The 23,116-nt window shown below is 37.7% G+C and overlaps 2 protein-coding genes across 3 annotated transcripts; both read right to left on the bottom strand.

The window, feature by feature from the left end:
* Positions 1-83: 83 nt before the first annotated feature.
* LOC130430441 (sodium channel subunit beta-4-like) lies at positions 84-4,821 on the bottom strand. Of its 2 annotated transcripts, XR_008907799.1 has the most exons (4): positions 4,751-4,821; positions 3,186-3,304; positions 1,313-1,639; positions 84-1,197 (listed from the first exon to the last, which is right to left on the bottom strand). XR_008907799.1 is itself a non-coding variant. In XM_056759557.1 (3 exons), the coding sequence occupies exons 1-3, from the start codon at positions 2,458-2,460 to the stop codon at positions 1,052-1,054; spliced, it is 564 nt and encodes a 187-aa protein (XP_056615535.1). In that variant the 5' UTR covers positions 2,461-2,465; the 3' UTR covers positions 84-1,051. The 2 variants fall into 2 exon arrangements, 1 of the variants encoding a protein (XP_056615535.1); XM_056759557.1 differs by lacking the exons at positions 3,186-3,304; positions 4,751-4,821 and adding an exon at positions 2,370-2,465.
* A 2,096-nt stretch (positions 4,822-6,917) lies between these two features.
* Positions 6,918-10,435, bottom strand: LOC130430680 (uncharacterized). Its single transcript, XM_056759825.1, has 5 exons — positions 10,425-10,435; positions 9,387-9,442; positions 8,973-9,275; positions 8,513-8,572; positions 6,918-7,944 (listed from the first exon to the last, which is right to left on the bottom strand). Exons 1-5 carry the CDS (start codon positions 10,433-10,435, stop codon positions 7,700-7,702), a joined length of 675 nt encoding a protein of 224 aa, XP_056615803.1. The 3' UTR covers positions 6,918-7,699.
* Between the last annotated feature and the right edge of the window lie 12,681 nt (positions 10,436-23,116).

Raw genomic sequence — 23,116 nt, 5'->3', positions numbered from 1 at the left:
TGAAATATTTTAATTAAAAAAAGTACAGTTTCTCAAGCTTCTCAACCTTTCAGTCGTTTAAATGATTAGATGTGATCTTTAGACCCATTAGGCCAACACTCACAGACATTTTATTTAAGATGGACATGAAGGGGCTGTAATACTTGTGAAGGGACTGCTTTCCACCAGAGTTTCAGGTAACAGAACAACTAAAATGGTGGCAAAATAAATCGCATCTTATTGATTTTTCAAGCTCTTCTTTAGTTTGTGGGGAAACTGTTACAAATTCAAGAGGGGAGAGAACCCAAGCGCCGGCAGAAGCGGTGGAGGGGTTAACAAAGATATAGTTATTTAACAAAAGTACAAAAACAAAGACTCCCTACAAGGGGGCAAAAACAATAGAGAGAGCATAGTAACAACTTACAAAAAACTAAGACACGCCTAGATAACAATGAACATCCTATGTGTAAGGTAATTCAACGAGTAAGTTTAACACAGCAAAGACAAACAAGACTGTAGAAATCAAACATCCAAAACAAGCAAAACGAACGAGCACAGGATAATATACACGAGGGCATTTTAAAGGGGAGCGAATCAAGAGGGACAGGTATGGGGCATGAGCAAAAACAATCAATAAGGAGGAGACAAGATGGTGGGAACAGAGAAGAGACCCGAGAGAGCATATGGAACAGCCAATGGGTCAAAATACCTCTCTCCACATTAAACAAGGGATCCTGCCATGATCAAGAAAACATGACATGATGAGGAAGAATCATGACAGAAACGTCAAACACTTCAGGTCAGATAAAACATACCGTTTAAATCTGAACATAAACTGAAAAAACATATTTATAAGTTGACTGAACTTTAAATTTAAATAATGTTTTGGTACCAATCAAGTTGTGGGTTTGTTCATGCAGTACATAAAGTAATGTGTAAACGTTTTTACGTTACATCAGACGAAAACCCCATAAAACTTTAAAGCCATCAAAAGCTCTTATTTAACATTTCTAGGGGTCTTGTAAGTTGACAAACAACCTATTCTGTTGTTGTGTGGGTCTGACAAAGTGTTCTATCTAACCCTCCAGGAGCGGATATCCCATCTGGCAGCATTAAAACACCATTTTTTAAATACACAACCTGTCAGCACCAAAACACAAAAAAGTACAGGAATTGAAATCTTCAACCACAATAGATTGTCTTTTTCTCCTGTTGATTCTGCAACAAACAAAAATAGTCATGAAGAAAACAAACATCACTGTCTTGTAAAGACAACAGCACTTTAAGTAATTATAAATAAAAGCCATCATGTTATCATGTCAGTTTTACTCACCAATAATGTGAAGTTTTATGGTCACAGCTTCATGTGAATGTTTGATGAAGCAGTGATACTCTCCGGCATCACTATGTGTAAGACTGTTGAGTTGGAGCGAGAAGTTTCCTTTCGCAAACTCCTCAGGGAAAGTGTCAATTCTGTTCTTGTACTTTTGGTCCTGATCTTTTACTGAACTCTTCCCCTTAATTATTTCATACACATTCTGTTTGTCATTATATCTCCAAGTCACTTCAATGTCTTGAAGTTTGTGCTCACTTTTATTCGTGAAACATGGCAAGAGAACAGAACCTCCAGTAACCCCCTCAGCTGTTGTCTTTCGATGCACTGAAATGAGAGAAACTTGCAGTTCACAATCTGTCACTACTGTAGTGTCTGGATCAGTGTGAAGAAAGCCATTCAACCTCTCACTCCCTTTTGTGTTGGTTTCAAGATAACATGTATAAAAACATAGCAAACCTGGCTCTGGTTTTAGGGTTTAAACTCTCAAAGATAGTGTGATAACCATTTGGTTTCCCTGTAGGATGTTTACGACTCATAGGCTTCAAAGCATAAGTGATTAAGTCTGTGTCTCATCTCTAACTTAACATCTGAGGCTAACCAGAGAAACTTCTCTGACAAATAGGAACTTATGTGATTTAAACTATCCTTTCTGTAAATCTATCTTAATGTCTAGGTTGTGTGTTGCCGCTCGTGCTATTTTATATACTCTGTAACTGTTAGATATGCAAGTTTTGATTCAGGGTTCATTTGACGTATTCATACATTCACAGCTCAAAGACTTGCATGTTTCATATGTAACTACACATCTTTGAATTCCCTATATGATGAGCTATGTTATAAAAACATAGCACACATCATACTATGTCCATAACTAAGTTTAGGTATTAAATGCAAACTGACCATACTGTCAGAGCCATGCAAATGGGGCGCCATGAGAAACAAAGGAACCTTCTTAGGCCCCCTTATCACTTCCATGGCATTGGCCCGCAGACCATCTGGGGGCAGGGCAGGTATGCATTTAAAACACCATCACCGAATTAGTCTTTAGGCTTACTTTTTGGAATTGGAAGGGAAAAGAAAGAGGACGAGAAGGACACTCCAACGGACACCCCCGCTTTCAATTCAAGATTTCCATCCACGCGCATACAGATATTGGTCCAACACCGAGATTGCAAGTATCCGTTTCTAAATATAGAGTAGCTGGGTTAAGAGCGTGCCTCTTTGTTAAAGATAATTTTATTGGTTTTCAGACATGTTTTACCTGCCTCGCGGCCATTCCCTCTCACTCTCTCTTTCTCTCTCTCTCTCTCTCTCTCTCTGCGCATCCTAGCACGTTTGTGTTTCATGTATTTGTTTGTCTTCATTATGTTTACCATGTAGAGGAGAGTTTAATAAAAACCATAAAGGCATTTGTGATGGGTTCTCTGTGTTCATGCTCACAAACTTGGTCACTTAAACTGTGTTTCGATCTATGCTACCTCTGCTCTTAATTCTCTTTGGTAAAGTCACGTTACTTATAGTCATGAGATAACGTTAGTGTATAAATTATTGATGCATTTTCTGGACGAATACATATAGGTTTTTTATCACTATACTGCTAATCAGAATTGTAAAATATATATGTGTAATGACGATTATTATGCATATTTTCCCTTTGAGCTAAACTAATTCCTTGACTGAAATTGACGTTTTAAATAACTCATTTAATATATGTTTGATCTTGATAGATCTGGTGGAGAATCTTATTTGTTGAGTAAACTCATCCTTAATTTAACATGCAGCTAAAAACGCTACACTACTACATCCATACATTATTTACCTTTTACATTTTATTTGTATCTGAATCAGATAATTGATATGTAAATTGTACCTGCATCCGCAGTGTAGATGTATATTATCACTCCAAATCCAAAGATGAAGCAGCGTCTGAGAAAGGTTTCTGTGAATTTTGGCAGACCAGCTAGCCCACGGATGCAAAAAAAGGGGTGGCTAAAAAATAATAATAATAATAAATACTCTATGGTAACATTATAAAAACTTGAAAAAAGAATGGCAACGGAAATGGCAATATTTGTTAAACAAGCACATATAATAATAAAATAGTTGGTAGTTTTACCCTTAAGTAAAAACTCTGAAATCGAAATCTTTAAATGTTTAGTAAATGATGGTTTACAAATGAATCTATTTTACAAACAAATGAATTGCCATTGTGGTTTGAGCAGTCAATGGATCGACAACTTTTGCAACAATCTGTCATTGGTGTGAAATAAATTATGTTGACATTAACACTTTATCCTAATAGTTACAACTATTCCGGCAATGTAGGCAGTAGAAGAAAGTATTTTTTTTCAGCCAATACATTTTACATTGAGAAACTGTTGCCAAAATCAGTTGCCATGCAGATAAATCTGTCAGTTATTTCATGATGCATATTTTAACAATAATATGCTAATAGCAGTTAAAATATTCTGTTAAAACTGTTAAAAAGGACAACAAAGTAGCATAATTGTGCATAAATTCTACTTCCAACAATGGTTGTTACGTACTCATCGGGCCTGCTAACCAGCTTCTATAAATCAAAAGTACATTTTTAAAAATCACTCAAGTACACATGGAAAGACACGCCTTGTTGAAAGTTCCTTAACTTTCTTGTTATTCATGCTAATCTACTTTCAAAAGCTTTGAAGATGATCAAATGAAAATGGAAAAACTAGCTTAGCTATAGCTACTGCTAACAACGATAAGAACGTCAACTCATCTGCTGTTACTATTTAACATTCCTGATTAAAGTGAATGAAACATACCTGATGACCATGATGTACCAATATTCTTATAAAAGTTGTAATAAAAATGTAATAAAAATAAACTTATGGTCAAACATTACAGAACATTCAGGCCTGAGAATTCTACCGGACAGCTAACACATGGTCAGGTGCTTTACGCCCTACAACGTAACTACGTTTGATGTGACGTGGAACGTTGGTGACGTGATCAGCTCTTTTGACGCATACGTGTGTACTGTCTAAAAACTGTACCGTCTCACTGTGTGTACTGTCTATGGAGGCCACTGTATATTTAAACAAATAATTCAAAATCAGTGTCAGAATGTTTTATCTTATTAAATAAACATAATTTTTACACGATGAACATCACACTAGCCAATTGAACACTTCTGGATCAAGCAGGGCTGTGAAGAACATGGGACGACAGATCCATGAACTTCAATTGGAAATAAGTTTTATCCATTTAACAGGCTCTATTAAAACTCTATGAAAAAGTTGTACTTGCTGTGAATACAGAGTAATTTTGTGAAACAAATTTAAAATAATAATACATGTCCCTATTTAGAGTCCCTCCTGTGAATCTCAGACATTTCCACCACTTGTAATGATTTAATATAATGTACACCCCGTCAGACAAACCAAGTCAACATACCTGAAATAAGTTTTCCTCACTCCTGATGAAAAACATCATGTAAAATACAACAGAAGATTTCTCACCTGTTCTCGTCCCAAAACTGAAACTCCTGAAACACCAGGTATAGTGTCTATATATGGAATGTACTGTATTATCTGTAATCAGATGGAAGAATGCTTGGCTATGATTGGTTTTATGATGGAAAGACCTGTATGTGCTGTAATCTGTTGATTTGAATAGTTAAAGTAAATACAGAGAAGTCACATACATCTACTCAATTCATGTTTGAACCCATGACCTTGGTTTTTCTAGCACTGTGCTTTAACAGTGGAGAACATATAATTTGTGTACAAATAAATGACAGTGTTATAATAAAAGTGATCCATTTGATACCAATTAAAAAACATATTTATGTAAATATTTTACCCAAAAGCAAGTGATTGAGAATTATTACAACTATTATTATTTGTCAGAAATGTGTACTTGTCAGGGTTTGTCGGGGAAGTAGAACCCAAGTGCAGGCAGACACACAGGGGTTTAACGGGATATTTATTTATTCAAAACAAGACAAAAAGGCAAAACAAAAACCCAGGAGGGGAAAACAGGACAGGGAAATAATAACTTGAAATTAGGACAAGGACTCACACAAACACTTGGAAATACACTAAACTAAACTTACCGGACACGAGGTAATAGTAACAAGGGACATCGACTTCACAGAACAAACGACAAGGGTGACTCACAAGACCGGATTACAGTAAGAGGGTATGACTTCAGAAACATGGACAGAGTACAAGGAACAAGGTATGGTACAGGTATAGTACAATTCACAAGCACAAGACAATGAACATGAGGATGATTTAAAGGGTAACAAACACAGGATGATTAACAAGAGGCAGGTTTGGGTAATGAAACACTAATGGGAAGGCTAACAAGACAATAGGGCGGGAAACACCGACGAGACACAGAGAGAGAGAGAGAGAGAGAGAGAGAGGATCTCAAAGATCCAACCACTCTCTCCACAAAGAACCTTAGACTATGTCATGGCTCTGCCCCAGGACCAAGAATAAACAAGACAAGATGGCGGAACCATGACAGTACTATTCCATCACTTCCTGGCTTTCACGTGTCTCTAAGTTCACAGATTCTTTGAGGGGCTGTTCACACCTATCACATCTGAAAAATGTCACATAATATGTTTCAGTGGAACATAGTGCTATGATAAAAAGTGCAGATATGTGTCGTGTAGAAGCATAGTTACAGAATTCATAATGATTATCAATAGGATTATGCTTGTTAAACTTTGTCATATTTGTACAGCCTGTCCTATTTTTACCATACCACAGTGGTTTCCAACCCTGGTCCTTGGGGCACCCCTCCCAGAATATTTTAGATGTCTCCCTATAGAAGAGAACACCTAAAATGAAACCCCTGATTTGACTCAATCTGCTGGAGTGCCATGTGCTCCACTAGAGGGCACTCCCCGCTGATCCTAAGCCTCACAAGCTTCCTGCCTTAACCAGGATGGCCACTGCAGAGTGTTTGGAGCTTCCTATACCTTAACCAAGATGGTTGCCTCTGAGACTCCCCTGCTTTAGTCTAGCCCTGGTTTCCTGGTTCTCTGCTGCTGGCTCCGCCCTGGCTCCCTTCCCTTCTCTCTTTTCTATGACTGTCATCTGTTTATCAGAGCTGCTTTTAGATCCTCAACACTTTGTGTCTCAGAGCAGTATGATAACACACAATATACGCCTGTTGTGTTGTTTCACTGATGGAATAGCTACAAGAAGTTTTGAGCCATCATAAATCCTGTTGAAGGCAATGTGTTTAAAGGTTTAGGCAAAAGACAGCAAAAATATACTGTAAATATGTTTAATATGTATAAAAATATAGATATGTTTTATGGCAGATACGAAAAATGCAATTACTTCTGTTTGCGAAGCATAAGCAGGTGATCCTGAATTATGAACCCATAATATGACTGCACATTTTCATTAACATTTGAGCATTTACGTGAACTTTCAAACTGGTCACAACATCATAGAAAATGATTTTACAACCCCTTAAGTGGTCTAGAAGTGCTCCTGTTGTGTAGTCTTGTCTAGTCTGGTAAGTTGACGTAGAGAGTATCACTGTAGTAGAATCTGATTGCTTCAGTAAAAACCAATAGATCTCATTTTTATCCAGATCCAAGTTTATTGTCAGATTTTTATCTCAAGTTTCTGCAGCTTGATGCTACATTACATGTATATCATACAAATACCGCACAGTCCTAATACACATGGTCATAAAGAAATCTATACTGTTAATGTAATTTGGATCAAAGCATTTGCCAAATGCATATACTTTAGTAATGCAAGAAGATAATAAAAAAAAAAAAATTGTAGTACAATAGTAACATTTACAACTGTATGTAATAATGTACTGTAATAAACTTACAGGGCTGAAGGTGAATCACGCTTGAGTTGCATTGATCTGAACACTTCAATATAATGAAAGTTTTTCACCAAAAGAGTTAAAAAATAACTGTCAAACACACTGCTTCATGGGGCTTATTGCTTTTGTAGAATATAATACATTAAACAGTCACGCATGTTTTTTTACTTTTTTAAACTAGATGGAGGATTCTATCTGCATATCATTGAGAATGTATAGTTTGTGATCGGGGGGGTTATACTGGAAACTATTCACATCAAATGATTACATATGATCTTCAGCATATAATGGCATAATCACTATAGCTGTTTACACTGACAGTCTTAATAGAAATTTTAGTAATGCAAATTTGTTGGAGGATTTCGGGAAGAGGAAGGATACTGTACATAGTTAGAGGTGCCTGTTTACAGTAAACACTTACATAATTATTGTTAATAATAATAATAGCTTTCGTATGTAAACAACATTTGGATGACTTTGTATCAGGTTTTACACCCATTCTAGAGATTACAATTTCATGCATACATTTAAAATCTAAGTACTGTGTGGTTCAATCTGAACTCCAGAAATATCCGTCAGATCTTCAATAACTGCTTCTGGTGTGTTTGATGATCGTCTCAACAAAGCTCTAAGGTACCCTCCAGGAGCAGACAAACCTAAACAAAAGGGTTTCTTCTTTTTCACCCAAATAAAAATACCACATAACACCAGAAAACTAATCACAATAATAATAATCAGCCACGTTGGGAATCCTGTATGGTTTCCATCTTCTGGTGCTGCTGAAAAACATAAGAAAATAGTTAAGAAAACATTACTGGCATGCAGGGCCATGCAGATACCTTTAAAGGGTCAGGTGCTTAAAGCATGAAAGGGGCACTTGTAACAAGGCTTTAAATAGGGCGTCTCTCAAAACATCAATACAGCAATACTGTATATCGCAATGAATTCCTTGCTGAAACATGTATCAATACCATGATGTAGTTTTGATAAAGAAACAGAACGGAAGGACCATTCTAATGTTTAAAGGTTACAAAATATTTGAATTGCACCTGTTAATAAGTCTGGGATTAGAAACTGAAGTGAATTAACTTGTCCAAACCTTAAAGGGAAAGTTATCCCAAAAATAATATATAGGAATAATCTGAGGGTGTAAACGATGATGTAAACTCATATTTTGGTGAACTTTCCATTTAAGGTTTCCTCTCTGTTATACAGAATAACCGCTGTTATAGTAAACTCTGTAGGACATGGTCAGTGTCCATTATGACATACTGTGTCCACTGTATCACTTTGCTATTGTATTGTAAAATATTAGGAAATATTTTTTAAAACACTGACATAACTTACAGGGAGCAGCTAATGTTGTGGGGGCTGCTCGGGATGTTGCTGCTGCAGTTGTTGTATTTGCTGTTTTAGAGAAAAAAAACTTTTTACATGTTAAAAACTGAATTCTGTTCTAACCTTTTACTGAAAATCTTCATTTTATATAATAATAATAAAAAGAGCATTGATAAGCATAATTCGGAGGATGACAAATCAGTATGAGCCTGTTTTACCACCGTGGCGATCTACTGTAAATACTGTAATAATAATACTTCACAGTATTAATAGTTTTAGTCAAATAACATATACCAGACTTATATTTTTCCTTGACAAAAGGGCACTTTCCACATTAGGCGCCAAAGAGCCCCCCCCTCTACAAGTGCCTGCTGGTATGTTTCAATGGCCACAATTTCTGCATTTTTATGTAGAAGCATGTAAAATGAATGGTACATTGTGTAATGTTATATTGGTTAGTTTTACTCACCAATGACACTCAGCTGCACGATTCTACATTTTCCTGAATCTGGAATGTACCAGTAGTAGTCCCCTGAATCACTGTATGTAAGATTGTTGAGTTTGAGCAAGGAGTTTCCATTCACAAACTGAGTTTCAGTTCTTTTCTTGAACTGTGGGTGTTGATGTTCAACTGAACATTTTCCCTCAATCAGGTCACACACATTTAGGCTGTTATTAAATCTCCAAATCACACATTGGTGCTCATTTTCACTTGATGGAATTTCAAAGACAGCAGAACTTCCAAAAACACCCTCAATAGATGTTTTTTCCCCTGCAATGAGAAATGAAATAAAAGAATAAAAAATCTGCCGTTTTTACATGTGTCAAAAATGTACCTTTTACAGTTTTTTACATCTTTTGCATCTGAGTAGTAAATGCTCACCTATACTAGCAGTGTAGGTGCTTTTCAGCTGTGCAAATAGCAAGATGTAGCAGCATCTGCAAAAACAGAAAAACAAGCTTCTGTAGATCAACACAGCACACCAGTGTCACAGTGCTTGATTCCCTCCCTTATAGAGAGACATTTCAGGCCAAAATGTAACAATTTAACTCTTTCAATAGCCCTTTTCACAACTTTACAGTACACACTTATTAATACAGCCAGTGGAGACATACAAAAGTGAATTGTACACGTATTATTGCAATTTTTCAAAATGATTTTTGGCATTTATGAACAAATTTTCACCAAACGAAAAATGTGATCCAGCAAAAATATTTCAAGCAAAAATAATGTCAAACACTTAAGTAAAAACTCTGAAATCTAAAACTTTAAATGTTTAGCAAATGACGGTTTACAAATGTATCTATTTTACAATCAAATTATTTGCCATTGTGGTTTGAGCAGTCAATGGATTTACAACTTTTGCAACAATCTGTCATTGGTGTGAAATAAATTATGTTGACATTAACACTTTATCCTAATAGTTACAACTATTCCGGCAATGTAGGCAGTAGAAGACAGTACATTTTTTCAGCCAACACATTTTACATTGAGAAAGTATTGCCAAAATCAGTTACCATGCAGATAAATCTGTCAGTTATTTCATGATGCATATTTTAACAATAATATGCTAATAGCAGTTAAAATATTCTGTTAAAACAGTTAAAAAGGACAACAAAGTAGCATAATTGTGCATAAATTCTACATCCAACAATAGTTGTTACGTACTCATCGGGCCTGCTAACCAGCTTATATCAATCAAAAGTACATTTTTAAAAATCACTCAAGTACACATGGAAAGACACGCCTTGTTCCTTAACTTTCTTGTTATTCATGCTAATCTACTTTCAAAAGCTTTGAAGATGATCAAATGAAAATGAAAAAACTAGATTAGCTATAGGCTACTGCTAACAACGATAAGAACGTCAACTCATCTGCTGTTACTATTTAACATTCCTGATTATAGTGAATGAAACATACCTGATGACCATGATGTACCAATATTCTTATAAAAGTTGAAATAAAAATGTAATAAAAATAAACTTATGGTCAAACTTTACAGAACATTCAGGCCTGAGAATTCTACCGCACACCTAACACATGGTCAGGTGCTTTACGCCCTACAACGTAACTAGATTTGATGTGACGTGGAACGTTGGTGACGTGATCAGCTCTTTGATGCATACGTGTGTACTGTTTAAAAACATGGAGACCACTGTATATTTAAACAAATAATTCAAAATCAGTGTCAGAATGTTTTATCTTATTAAATAAACATAATTTTTACATGATGAACATCACACTAGCCAATTGAACACTTCTGGATCAAGCAGGGCTGTGAAGAACATGGGACGACAGATCCATGAACTTCAATTGGAAATAAGTTTTATCCATTTAACAGGCTCTATTAAAACTCTATGAAAATGTTGTACTTGCTGTGAATACAGAGTAATTTTGTGAAACAAATTTAAAATAATAATACATGTCCCTATTTAGAGTCCCTCCTGTGAATCTCAGACATTTCCACCACTTGTAATGATTTAATATAATGTACACCCCGTCAGACAAACCAAGTCAACATACCTGAAATAAGTTTTCCTCACTCCTGATGAAAAACATCATGTAAAATACAACAGAAGATTTCTCACCTGTTCTCGTCCCAAAACTGAAACTCCTGTAACTCAAAGTATATATATAGAGAATGCATTATCTGTCATCAGATGGCAGGATGCTTGGCTGTGATTGGTTTAATGGTGGAAAGACCTGTATGTAATGTTATCTGTTGATTTGAATAGAAAATGTAACCACAGAGAAGTCACATACACCCTGAAAGGAAACATTTTTCTAAAACCACTAACCTGCCAGAGTCACATACATCTGATCAATTCATATTTGAACCCATGACCTTGGTTTTTCTAGCACTGTGCTTTAACAATGGAGAACATATAATTTGTGTACAAATAAATGACAGTGTTATAATAAAAGTGATCCATTTGATACCAATTAAAAACCATATTTTTGTAAATATTTTACCCAAAACCAAGTGATTGAGAATTATTACAACTATTATTATTTGTCAGAAATGTGTACTTGTCAGGGTTTGTCGGGGAAGTAGAACCCAAGTGCAGGCAGACACACAGGGGTTATTTACATGGGATATTTATTTATTCAAAACAAGACCAAAAGGCAAAACAAAAACCCAGGAGGGGAAAACAGGACAGGGAAATAATAACTTGAAATAAGGACAAGGACTCACTAGACTACACAAACACTTGGAAATACACTAAACTAAACTTACAGGACACAAGGTAATAGTAACAAGGGACATCGACTTCACAGAACAAACGACAAGGGTGACTCACAAGACCGGATTACAGTAACAGGGTATGACTTCAGAAAAATAGAAAGAGTGCATGGAACAAGGTGGGTATAGTACAATCCACAAGCACAAGACAATGAACATGAGGATGATTTAAAGGGTAACAAACACAGGATGATTAACAAGAGGCAGGTTTGGGTAATGAAACACTAATGGGAAGGCTAACAAGACATTAGGGCGGGAAACACCGACGAGACACAGAGAGAGAGAGAGAGAGAGAGAGAGAGAGAGGATCTCAAAGATCCAACCTCTCTCTCCACAAAGAACCTTAGACTATGTCATGGCTCCGCCCCAGGACCAAGAATTAACCAGACAAAATGGCGGAACCATGACAGTACTATTCCATCACTTCCTGGCTTTCAAGTGTCTTTAAGTTGACAGTTCCCTTGAGGGGCTGTTCACACCTATCACATCTGAAAAATGTTTCAGTGGAACATAGTGCTATGATAAAAATTGCAGATATGTGTCATGTAGAAACATAGTTACAGAATTCATAATGATTATCAATAGGATTATGCTTGTTAAACTTTGTCATATTTGTACAGCCTGTCCTATTTTTACCATACCACAGTGGTTTCCAACCCTGGTCCTTGGGGCACCCCTCCCAGAATATTTTAGATGTCTCCCTATAGAAGAGAACACCTAAAATGAAACCCCTGAATTGACTCAATCTGCTGGAGTGCCATGTGCTCCACTAGAGGGCACTCCCCGCTGCACCTGAGCCTCACAAGCTTCCTGCCTTAACCAGGATGGCCACTGCAGAGTGTTTGGAGCTTCCTATACCTTAACCAAGATGGTTGCCTCTGAGACTCCCCTGCTTTAGTCTAGCCCTGGTTTCCTGGTTCTCTGCTGCTGGCTCCGCCCTGGCTCCCTTCCCTTCTCTCTTTTCTATGACTGTCATCTGTTTATCAGAGCTGCTTTTAGATCCTCAACACTTTGTGTCTCAGAGCAGTATGATAACACACAATATACGCCTGTTGTGTTGTTTCACTGATGGAATAGCTACAAGAAGTTTTGAGCCATCATAAATCCTGTTGAAGGCAATGTGTTTAAAGGTTTAGGCAAAAGACAGCAAAAATATACTGTAAATATGTTTAATATGTATAAAAATATAGATATGTTTTATGGCAGATACGAAAAATGCAATTACTTCTGTTTGCGAAGCATAAGCAGGTGATCCTGAATTATGAACCCATAATATGACTGCACATTTTCATTAACATTTGAGCATTTACGTGAACTTTCAAACTGGTCACAACATCATAGAAAATGATTTTACAACCCCTTAAGTGGTCTAGAAGTGCTCCTGTTGTGTAGTCTTGTCTAGTCTGGTAAGTTGACGTAGAGAGTATCACTGTAGTAGAATCTGATTGCTTCAGTAAAAACCAATAGATCTCATTTTTATCAAGATCCAAGTTTATTGTCAGATTTTTATCTCAAGTTTCTGCAGCTTGATGCTACATTACATGTATATCATACAAATACCGCACAGTCCTAATACACATGGTCATAAAGAAATCTATACTGTTAATGTAATTTGGATCAAAGCATTTGCCAAATGCATATACTTTAGTAATGCAAGAAGATAATAAAAAAAAAAAAATTGTAGTACAATAATAACATTTACAACTGTATGTAATAATGTACTGTAATAAACTTACAGGGCTGAAGGTGAATCACGCTTGAGTTGCATTGATCTGAACACTTCAATATAATGAAAGTTTTTCACCAAAAGAGTTAAAAAATAACTGTCAAACACACTGCTTCATGGGGCTTATTGCTTTTGTAGAATATAATACATTAAACAGTCACGCATGTTTTTTTACTTTTTTAAACTAGATGGAGGATTCTCTGTATATCATTGAGAATGTATAGTTTGTGATGGGGGTTATACTGGAAACTATTCAATCACATCAAATGATTACATATGATCTTCAGCATATAATGGCATAATCACTATAGCTGTTTACACTGACAGTCTTAATATACATTTTATTAAGGCAAATTTGTTGGAGGATTTCGGGAAGAGGAAGGATACTGTAAATAGTTAGAGGTGCCTGTTTACAGTAAACACTTACATAATTATTCTTAATAATAATAATAGCTTTCGTATGTAAACAACATTTGGATGACTTTGTATCAGGTTTTACACCCATTCTAGAGATTACAATTTCATGCATAAATCTAAGTACTGTGTGGTTCAATCTGAACTCCAGAAATATCCGTCTGATCTTAAATAACTGCTTCTGGTGTGTTTGATGATCGTCTCAACAAAGCTCTAAGGTACCCTCCAGGAGCAGACAAACCTAAACAAAAGGGTTTCTTCTTTTTCACCCAAATAAAAATACCACATAACACCAGAAAACTAATCACAAAAATAATAATCAGCCACGTTGGGAATCCTGTATGGTTTCCATCTTCTGGTGCTGCTGAAAAACATAAGAAAATAGTTAAGAAAACATTACTGGCAGACAGGGCCGTTCAGAGACCTTTAAAGGGGCAGGTGCTTAAAGTAGGGGCTTCTCTCAAAACATCAATACTGTATATCGCGATGAATTCCTTGCTGAAACATTTATCAATAGCCTACCATGATGCAGTTTTGATAAAGAAACATAACGGAAAGACAATTCTAATGTTTAAATGTTTAAACGTTTAAAAATATTTTAATTGCACCTGTTAATAAGTCTGGTATTAGAAACTGAAGTGAATTAAATTTTCCACAATTTAAAGGGAAAGTTCACCCAAAAATAATGTATAGGAATAATCTGAGGGTGTAAACGATAATGTAAACTCATATTTTGGTGAACTTTCCATTTAATGTTTCCTCTCTGTTGGTGCTACACAATGTCCATCATGTCATACTGTGTGAACTGTATCAAGAAATACTGTATTGTAAAATTGTAGGCAATATGTTTAAAACACTGTGGGCTGACATAACTTACAAGGAGCAGCTGATGTTGAGAGGGCTGCTTGGGATGTTGCTGCTGCAGTTGCTGTGTTTGCTGTTATAGAAAAAATTGTTTTGTCATAATAAAGATAATTCTGTTCTAACCCTCTTCTGAATTTATAAAATAACAATGATAATAAAAAAACAGCATTGATAGGCAGGTCATTATAAATGATCTATTAACAATACTTCAAAGACAGTATAAATAGTTTAAGTCAAATAACTTAAAAATACTAGACCCCTCGATGCCGCCCATAAAACATTTAACTTTTCATCAGAGATGAGGTCGTCAGGTGAAAGGTCATCACGTTGGTCATTTTATTTAGGGTTAAATTGTCATTAATTTGACTAATATTTCGATTGAGCAGGCCTTCACAATAGGGCCTTCATTACACTGTTTTCCCCCATTGACAAATGGAAACTTTTGGCAATAAGGGGTAAAGAGGCAGGTGCTTAAGCACCAATCCCATCCGAAGACACAACAACACAACCCCCCCCATCCCCCGTGTCTGCTGGCATATTTTAAAGGCCACAATTTCAGCATTTGTATTTAGCAGCATGTAAAATTAATGGTACATCATGAAATGGCATATTGGTTAGTTTTACATACCGATGACGAGGAGCTGCATGGTCACAAGTTCAGATAATCCTGGGATGAGGCATTGGTACATTCCTGAATCATTGTATGCAAGATTGTTGAGTTTGAGCGTGATGTTTCCTTTCACAAACTCATGAGGGAAAGTTTCAGTTCTTTTCTTGAACTGTGGGTCTTGACGTTCAACTGAACATTTTCCCTCATGCATGTCACATACATTAAGGCCATTATATCTCCAATGCACAAAGTTCTTCACCTTTATACTTGATGCACATTCAAAGACAACAGAACTTCCTAAAGGTTTCACGATATGGACCGTTTTGTTCCCTGAAAAGAGAGACAGTTTGAATTAAAAAATAATCTTAAATTTTTGCAGGTGTTGAAAACGTCTTGGCTACAGATGTAATCTGAGTTCTCTGATGGAGGGAACGAGACTGACAGAATGGGGTTTGACTTGAGAACCTATCATCTCCGATTGTACTCTGAAAAGGCCAATGAACTTGGCCATTCATTCCCCTTTTGGGCTGATAGGCATTCTCATTCGCTGCAGCGGACGGCGAAGCGTTGTGACATGATGGACATAATACTCTTTCTCTCCATCGGGGAATTGAGGTATTGAGGAACCAAGACGTTCCCTTTCTGTCGGTCTCTCGACGTTTTATCGAGACTGACAGAATGGTGTTACTATACCAAAACATCACAGCGATACGCCGCATCACTACTTCCAGTGGAGCGACACTGACTGGTCTGGGCAAGTCAAAAGTGAGCGTCCCCTTAGAGATAATATGTAGAAAAACATGGTTTCACCGGTGGGGAGATCTCATGGGAGTAGTAGTTTAGGGCCCCAACCAGGGGTGCACAGTAGCGGTGGAGTCGACCGAGGGGAGGTCACAAGTTCACCGACAGGGGAACCAAGAGTAAGGAGACGTCAGACGGGACTACCAAAGGATGGGGAGCCACTACCTTTGGAGCACTAGCTCAGATATTGGGGTTCACCTTGTGAGGGAAACTCACCTATAATGGGCATGGAATATGAGCTACTCAAAGTGCTTAGTGATGGATGGAGTGCCTAAACTTGATCCAGTGGAGGGAGTAGGGAAGCTGGAATAGCGGGCTTACTCCCCTGACGAGGGGAGAAGGTGCTTCGCAGGCGTACACCCATCTGACGTCAGTCTTACCTCAAGATGCATTCAGACACCGGTGTCTTGCGAAACCGCTGTCTTGCGTCATCAAGTAGTCATTGAGAGATAATTTGCTCAGCATAAGGTTCCGGGTTCCAAAAAACAAAAAGGTGAATGAATGTGCAGTCCATCTTCCCTTCTATACTAGTATGTGCGGGACGAGGACAGTTCCGTTCCATTCGCCAATTTCAATGTCCTTTTAAAAGTACAATCGGACATGATAGGTTTTCAAGTCACACCCCATTCTGTCAGTTCTTGACACAACATCTAGAGACAGACAGTAAGGGAATAGCTTTTTACAATTTTGTTTTTTTAATCTTTTACATTTGAGTAGTAGGTGCTCACCTATATTAGCAGTGCAGGTGTTTGTCAGCAGTGCAAATAGCAAGATGATGCAGCAACTGCAAAACAGAAAAACAAGCTTCTATACATCAATACAGCACACCAGTGTCAGAGTGCTTGATTCCCTCCCTTAAAGAGAAAACATTTCAGGCCTAAACCCACGAAAAGTTACATTTTTCAATAGCCTAGCATTTTCACAATTGTACAGTACACACATATTAATACAGCCAGTGGATACATACAAAAGTGATTTGTACATGTATTATTGCAATTTTTCAAAATTATTTTTGACACATCAATTTATACACACATTGTCTCTAGCAAAATTAACATAATTTTTGTAATTTTATAAACTAATGATTTACTGTCTGTTATTCTTGTTATTATTAATGTTTAATGCACAAGAATACTGAGGGGCAAATAGTAACGTTATCTGCCACTATTTATAAGTAAAAAGCATCTTACTACTATTTCACTTAGTGTAAATAGCCGCTGCCAAACTTTCATAAATCCAACTGGAAAACGAAGTGGAGTAAACCCTTCAAGTCCATCCATCCATCCATCCATCTTCTTCCGCTTATCGGGGGCCGGGTCGCGAGGGCAGCAGTCTAAGAAGGGATGCCCAGACTTCCCGTTCCCTAGACACTTCCTCCAACTCTTCCGGGGGGACACCGAGGCGTTCCCAGGCCAGCCGGGTCTTCCCCAGGGTCTCCTCCCGGTGGGACATGCCCGGAACACCTTCCCGGGAAGGCGTCCAGGGGGCATCCGGAAAAGATGCCCGAGCCACCTCAGCTGGCCCCTCTCGATGTGGAGGAGCAGCGGCTCTACTCTGAGCTCCTCCCGAGTGACCGAGCTTCTCACCCTATCTCTATGGGATCGCCCAGCCACCCTGCGGAGAAAGCTCATTTCGGCCCCCTGTATCCGGGATCTTGTCCTTTCTGTCATGACCCACAGCTCATGACCATAGGTGAGAGTAGGAACGTAGATTGACCGGTAAATCGAGAGCTTCCCCTTGCGGCTCAGCTCGTTCTTCACCACAACAGACCGGTACAGCGACCGCATTACTGCAGAAGCTGCACCGATCCGTCTGTCAATCTCCCATTCCATCCTTCCCTCACTCGTGAACAATACCCCCATATACTTGAACTCCTCCACTTTGGCAGGAGCTCTCCACCCACCTGAAGTGGGCAAGTCACCCTTTTCCGACTGAGAACCATGGCCTCAGATTTGGAGGTGCTGATTCTTATCCCAGCCGCTTCACACTCGGCTGCAAACCGTCCCAGTGCATGCTGAACGTCCTGGTCTGATGGGGCCAGCAAGACAACCTCATCCGCAAAGAGCAGAGAGGAAATCGTGTGGTCCCCAAACCCGACGCCCTCCGGCCCCTGGCTGCGCCCAGAAATTCTGTCCATAAAAATCCTGAATCCCATACTCCTGGAGCACCCTCCACAAGATGCCGCAAGGGACACAGTCGAATGCCTTCTCCAAATCCACGAAACACATGTGGATTGGTTGGGAAAACTCCCATAAAGCCTCCAGCCCCCTGGAGAGGGGAAAAGAGCTGGTCCAGTGTTCCACGACCGGGACGAAATCCGCACTGTTCCTCCTGAATCCGAGGTTCTACCATCGGCCGGATTCTCCTCTCCAGTACCCTGGTATAGACTTTCCCGGGGAGGCTGAGAAGTGTGATCCCTGATAGTTGGATCCCCCTTCTTAAAAAGTCCCTTCAAGTCACCCTTCAAGTCATAAACAACAACAGACAACCACCAAGGGTTATATAGACAAACAAGGGCGTCCTATGTGTCCAGTATGGATCAAATTTACACATTCAAACAAGTTCAAAGACAGTTGATCCAAAAAAGAATGTCATCATTTACTCACCATCAGGTTGTTCCAAACCTGTGTACATGTATTTGTTCTGCTAATCACAAAAGAGGATATTTGGAAGAATGTCAGTTACCAAACAGATCTCATCCCCCATTTACTGCCAGAGGAGGTAAATAAATACTGTGGGAGTCAATGGGGGTGAGATCTATTTGGTGACTGACATTCTTCCAACTATCGCGTTTTGTGTTCAGTAGAACAATAGCTTTAGGTGAACTTTCCGTTTGATTTTAGACAAAAACACAAAACTTCCAGAGCAGCATATTACTTTATATTACACATTTTAGAATAAAGCTGCTAAAAGCAGTGCAAGGTATGATGAACATCCTATAGATAAGTGTATATAGGCAACATATTGTCCACATTTATCCAACAATCATTATTATCAGAATAAAAGTTATCGTATATATATGTATATATATATATACTTTGACAATATCTCATTATGTGACCTGCTAACCAGCTTATCAATTTAATAACTGTACAAAAAATTAAAATTCAGCAGAGCAATCAACCAACCCTTATCTTTCTATATTTTGTGGTATTCTACCTGCTACTTGGAAATGGATAACATTTATGGGCAAATTCCACATGTCATCGGCTAATTTGGCTAACCACTACGCAACCTTGACGATCGATAGCATTTCACTTAGAATTCTTTATACATACCGGTTGATCATGGTGTCCCAATTTGTTTCCTGTGTACGTTTTGGAGATATTTATATATAATACCAACTATATGTCTGAACGTAGACGGATAGTTTACTTTACAAGAGACTTCCTGTCGCTAGACGCAGTACGGTGCAAGTCACGATTTACGTAATGACATCAGTTCCGTTTAACATTGTGACTGGTAGTAGTTCTGATGCGTAAAAGGTTGACATCACAGATTATTAACATACCCTTCAATAAAATCTGAGAATATGTTATTTCACCTCTTTGATGTCTAACATACACACAATAAACAATTAAAATAAACATCTATTTAAGCTCCTAAACCAAGTGGTAAATCATAAAATATTCAGAATCCACTCACACCAGCCATATCTAACACACCTTTATACATGTTTTAACCAACACCATACATACAGCCTTACTGTCATATGATCTTAGCTTGTAATAATATAGTGTATGCTCAACCCTGTCATGAATTAATTCAACATACCTGGGTATTTCACTCTTCAGGGGACAAACATCAGGGATGATGGATCAAGAAATCTCTCATTGTATCTCCAATGTCCAAAATAACTCATTACCTGAAAGATCGTCTTACCTAGTTCAAAACTTATCCTGACTCTGACCATGTATACAAATATTATTCATCTGAACGAAGTAGTGCTTGGCAGTCATTGGCTCAATGACGAAAGAGCTCGAGGCAAGAAATGCAAAATTTGTGTGTTTTGCATGTGCTATGTGTTTTTCTTTTCAATTTACACAAACAGATGATCCAAACAAAACAGAAATCCAAAATGGTCAACAAAATAAAAATGATGTGCACAGCTAAACTTGTACTACATACATTTGATCAAATGCATTGGGGTAGCACCGCTCTACCATTTAAGTTACTGAAACTCTGTATTATTTATTATATATATATCATAAATATAGAACATGCCTGCTATTTTTTATCAGTAATATTATCATATAATATAAAGTATTATATAATATTATCACTAAATATTATATTATTCAGGCAACTCAGCTGTAAATCAGATCAAAAATCTATTTTAAGGGCAGTTTCACATTAGCACTATTGGTGCGCACCTGGAATCGAGTAATGTCAGAATTCGGTTCGTTTTGGTGATGTGAACACTGTCTTCCATACCCAGGTGCTCACCCGCAAACTGTACCTGAGTCCGCCTAGTAAGGGAGGTCTGGGTGCAGTTCAAGTGAACTCCAGTACGGTTCGCTGCTGATATGGACGCAAACATACCAAATTGCAGAAGTAATCTTTGGTAAAAAGGTGTGCTTGTGTTTCACTCACTTTTTTGACAAGTGTTACTGGCGTGCTGCAAGCAGGCCAGTAGTTTATAGGTTCTCATTTCTGCTCGCCTTTAGTGTTCTTAAGAGCATCTGCAGTACATTCACAGATGAAAGTGCCGATATGTACTGAATCTTTGGAAATAAAACTTACCGTTATGTAAAAACATAACAGTGATGCGACCAAGTTATGCATTTTGCCGCCTTCTAATGCGCAGGCTGATGACTTAAACGGCCCGCAGTTAGGACGGCTCTCAATAAATCTTTGGTGTTTCTAGTAAGATCCGTGGGCTGGGCTTGTTGATTTTGACAAAATTCTTGGTGTTTCAAGTCTTATGAAACCTTTACTTAACCAACACCCTAACCTATAACTCTAACCATCTACACTACCCAAGATGATTAAACTTGCCAAAAAACACGGTTTCGTGATGACATTAGACTTGCAACACCAAGGATTTAGGGAGATAATTTATAATAATATTAACACAGTCCAGCAGGGGGAGCAATCGAATTAGGGTTCGGACAAGGCAATTGAACTAAATGTGAAACCGACCTAAGTATGCAATGGACAAGGTTGGGATTGTTAATTTAAGTGCGTCGGGCAATAAAGAGCTAAACCAGACCAGTTCAATTATACAAATCTGAACCAAAAGCAACATGTGATTCAAATTCGAAATGCTCAATGACAAACTTCCCTTTAAATTTTCACCTAATGCATTAAATATCTAATCAATTATATCAATGGGATCCTGAAAAATCTAAGCATAATTTAATTGGAACCCTGGAGAAAGTGAACAACAATCTTGAACCCACCTTTTACATTATTGGGAAGTTCAACCTTCCTTTATGGTGAATATACAGTAAATACTGTCATGATTCTGCTTTCCTAGTCATGTTTTTTCAGTCTGGTGGCAGAATCATGACAGACCCACGTGTTAAGTGTGCGAAAGACATGGTATTGTTAAGATATTGGCGTGCCATGTGCTTTCTTATGTCTCGTCCTGGGCCCTGCCCCTCTAGTTCCTTGTATTGCTTTCCACCTGTGTCACATTACCCACACCTGCCCATTGTTATCTTCCTTTGTTAGTCTCCCTATTTAATGCCCTTGTTTTTGCTGTCCTGTGCCAGTTCGTTTTGTATTGTTGCAGAGTCATGTGCTGCATCGCTTATTTATATCTGACCCTGTGGATACTAGGGATGTCTAAATAAAGCCTTGTGATGCTATGAGGCTTTTCTCTAACTGGATTGTGAAAAGATTCGAACAATCTGGGATGAAGCCTCAGTGGATGGAACACCAACCTCATTGATGTGATTGTACAATCTAGTGTACAAATGAAAATCATATGCTGATAATATTCATATACCATAATGTGGCAATTCCTGCTAATATAAAAGTCATTGTTTAGCGTGTTGTGGGTCCCCAGAGTAAGTGAGAAAATGTTGAATTATTTTAACTAAAATACTTGTATATGACATGTATTGGCTACTATCTGTAATGTGATATAATATTGCCTGTATCTATTATAGGAGACTTTATAAACTTAATGTCAGATAGCCTAATTCATGGATTTTGTGGTTATTAAAAGTGCTTGTGTAGCTGGGTGAAGAAGAATGTGGGCCCATAAAAAACAAATTTACTGTTTTTTATTGAGAAATAATATTTTTTTGACGGTGTTAGGGCCAAGCCTATTTCTCCTCTTGCACAATACCTCCCCTGCCTTTAAAAACACTCTCTCACAAGGTAGAGAGGAGGCATGTGTACACAGGAACTGCAGTGCCACCAGATATAGATGGGGAACCCCATGTTTTAGTTCTTTCCAGTATTCAAGTTAGTTTCCTTTAGGTATCGATCATCCTCTATTACTGCATCAGCTGTGGCATTGCAGGTTTTTTTTACTCTGGTCCACAGCACTATCAAGCGAGTGCCATAGGTTTCCACCTAAACAATTTGAAGGACAACATGTAAATATGACGGGAAATGTAGATGCAAAGTGTCTGAGCATGGAGGAAGTATTATTGGAAAACTGAAGCTCCTTATCACACACCAAATATCTTATCTGTTACATCAATTTAAAAAAGATGTACGTCCAGGGAAATATAAGTGAAATAGTGATTTGTATTATATACCAAAACATACTTTACTAGAAGATATCATTTCAAAATGTTCACAAACAGGGGATGTTTTCCTTTTTCTTCCAGATGCCATTTCTCATATAACTTACCACCACCTCACCAAAACAAAAAGGAGAAAGAGAAAAGAAAAGGAAAAAAAGAGAGAAACCAATGAAACTTGAGTAAAAAATATGAAACTAACTAATAGCTAGCAATCAAAACCAGAATGTAACTAAAAACTGAATATTGATT

Source organism: Triplophysa dalaica, chromosome 10 (assembly GCF_015846415.1).
Source record: "Triplophysa dalaica isolate WHDGS20190420 chromosome 10, ASM1584641v1, whole genome shotgun sequence".
Taxonomy (NCBI): Eukaryota; Metazoa; Chordata; class Actinopteri; order Cypriniformes; family Nemacheilidae; genus Triplophysa; species Triplophysa dalaica.
This window is presented reverse-complemented; position numbering and strand designations above follow the sequence as displayed.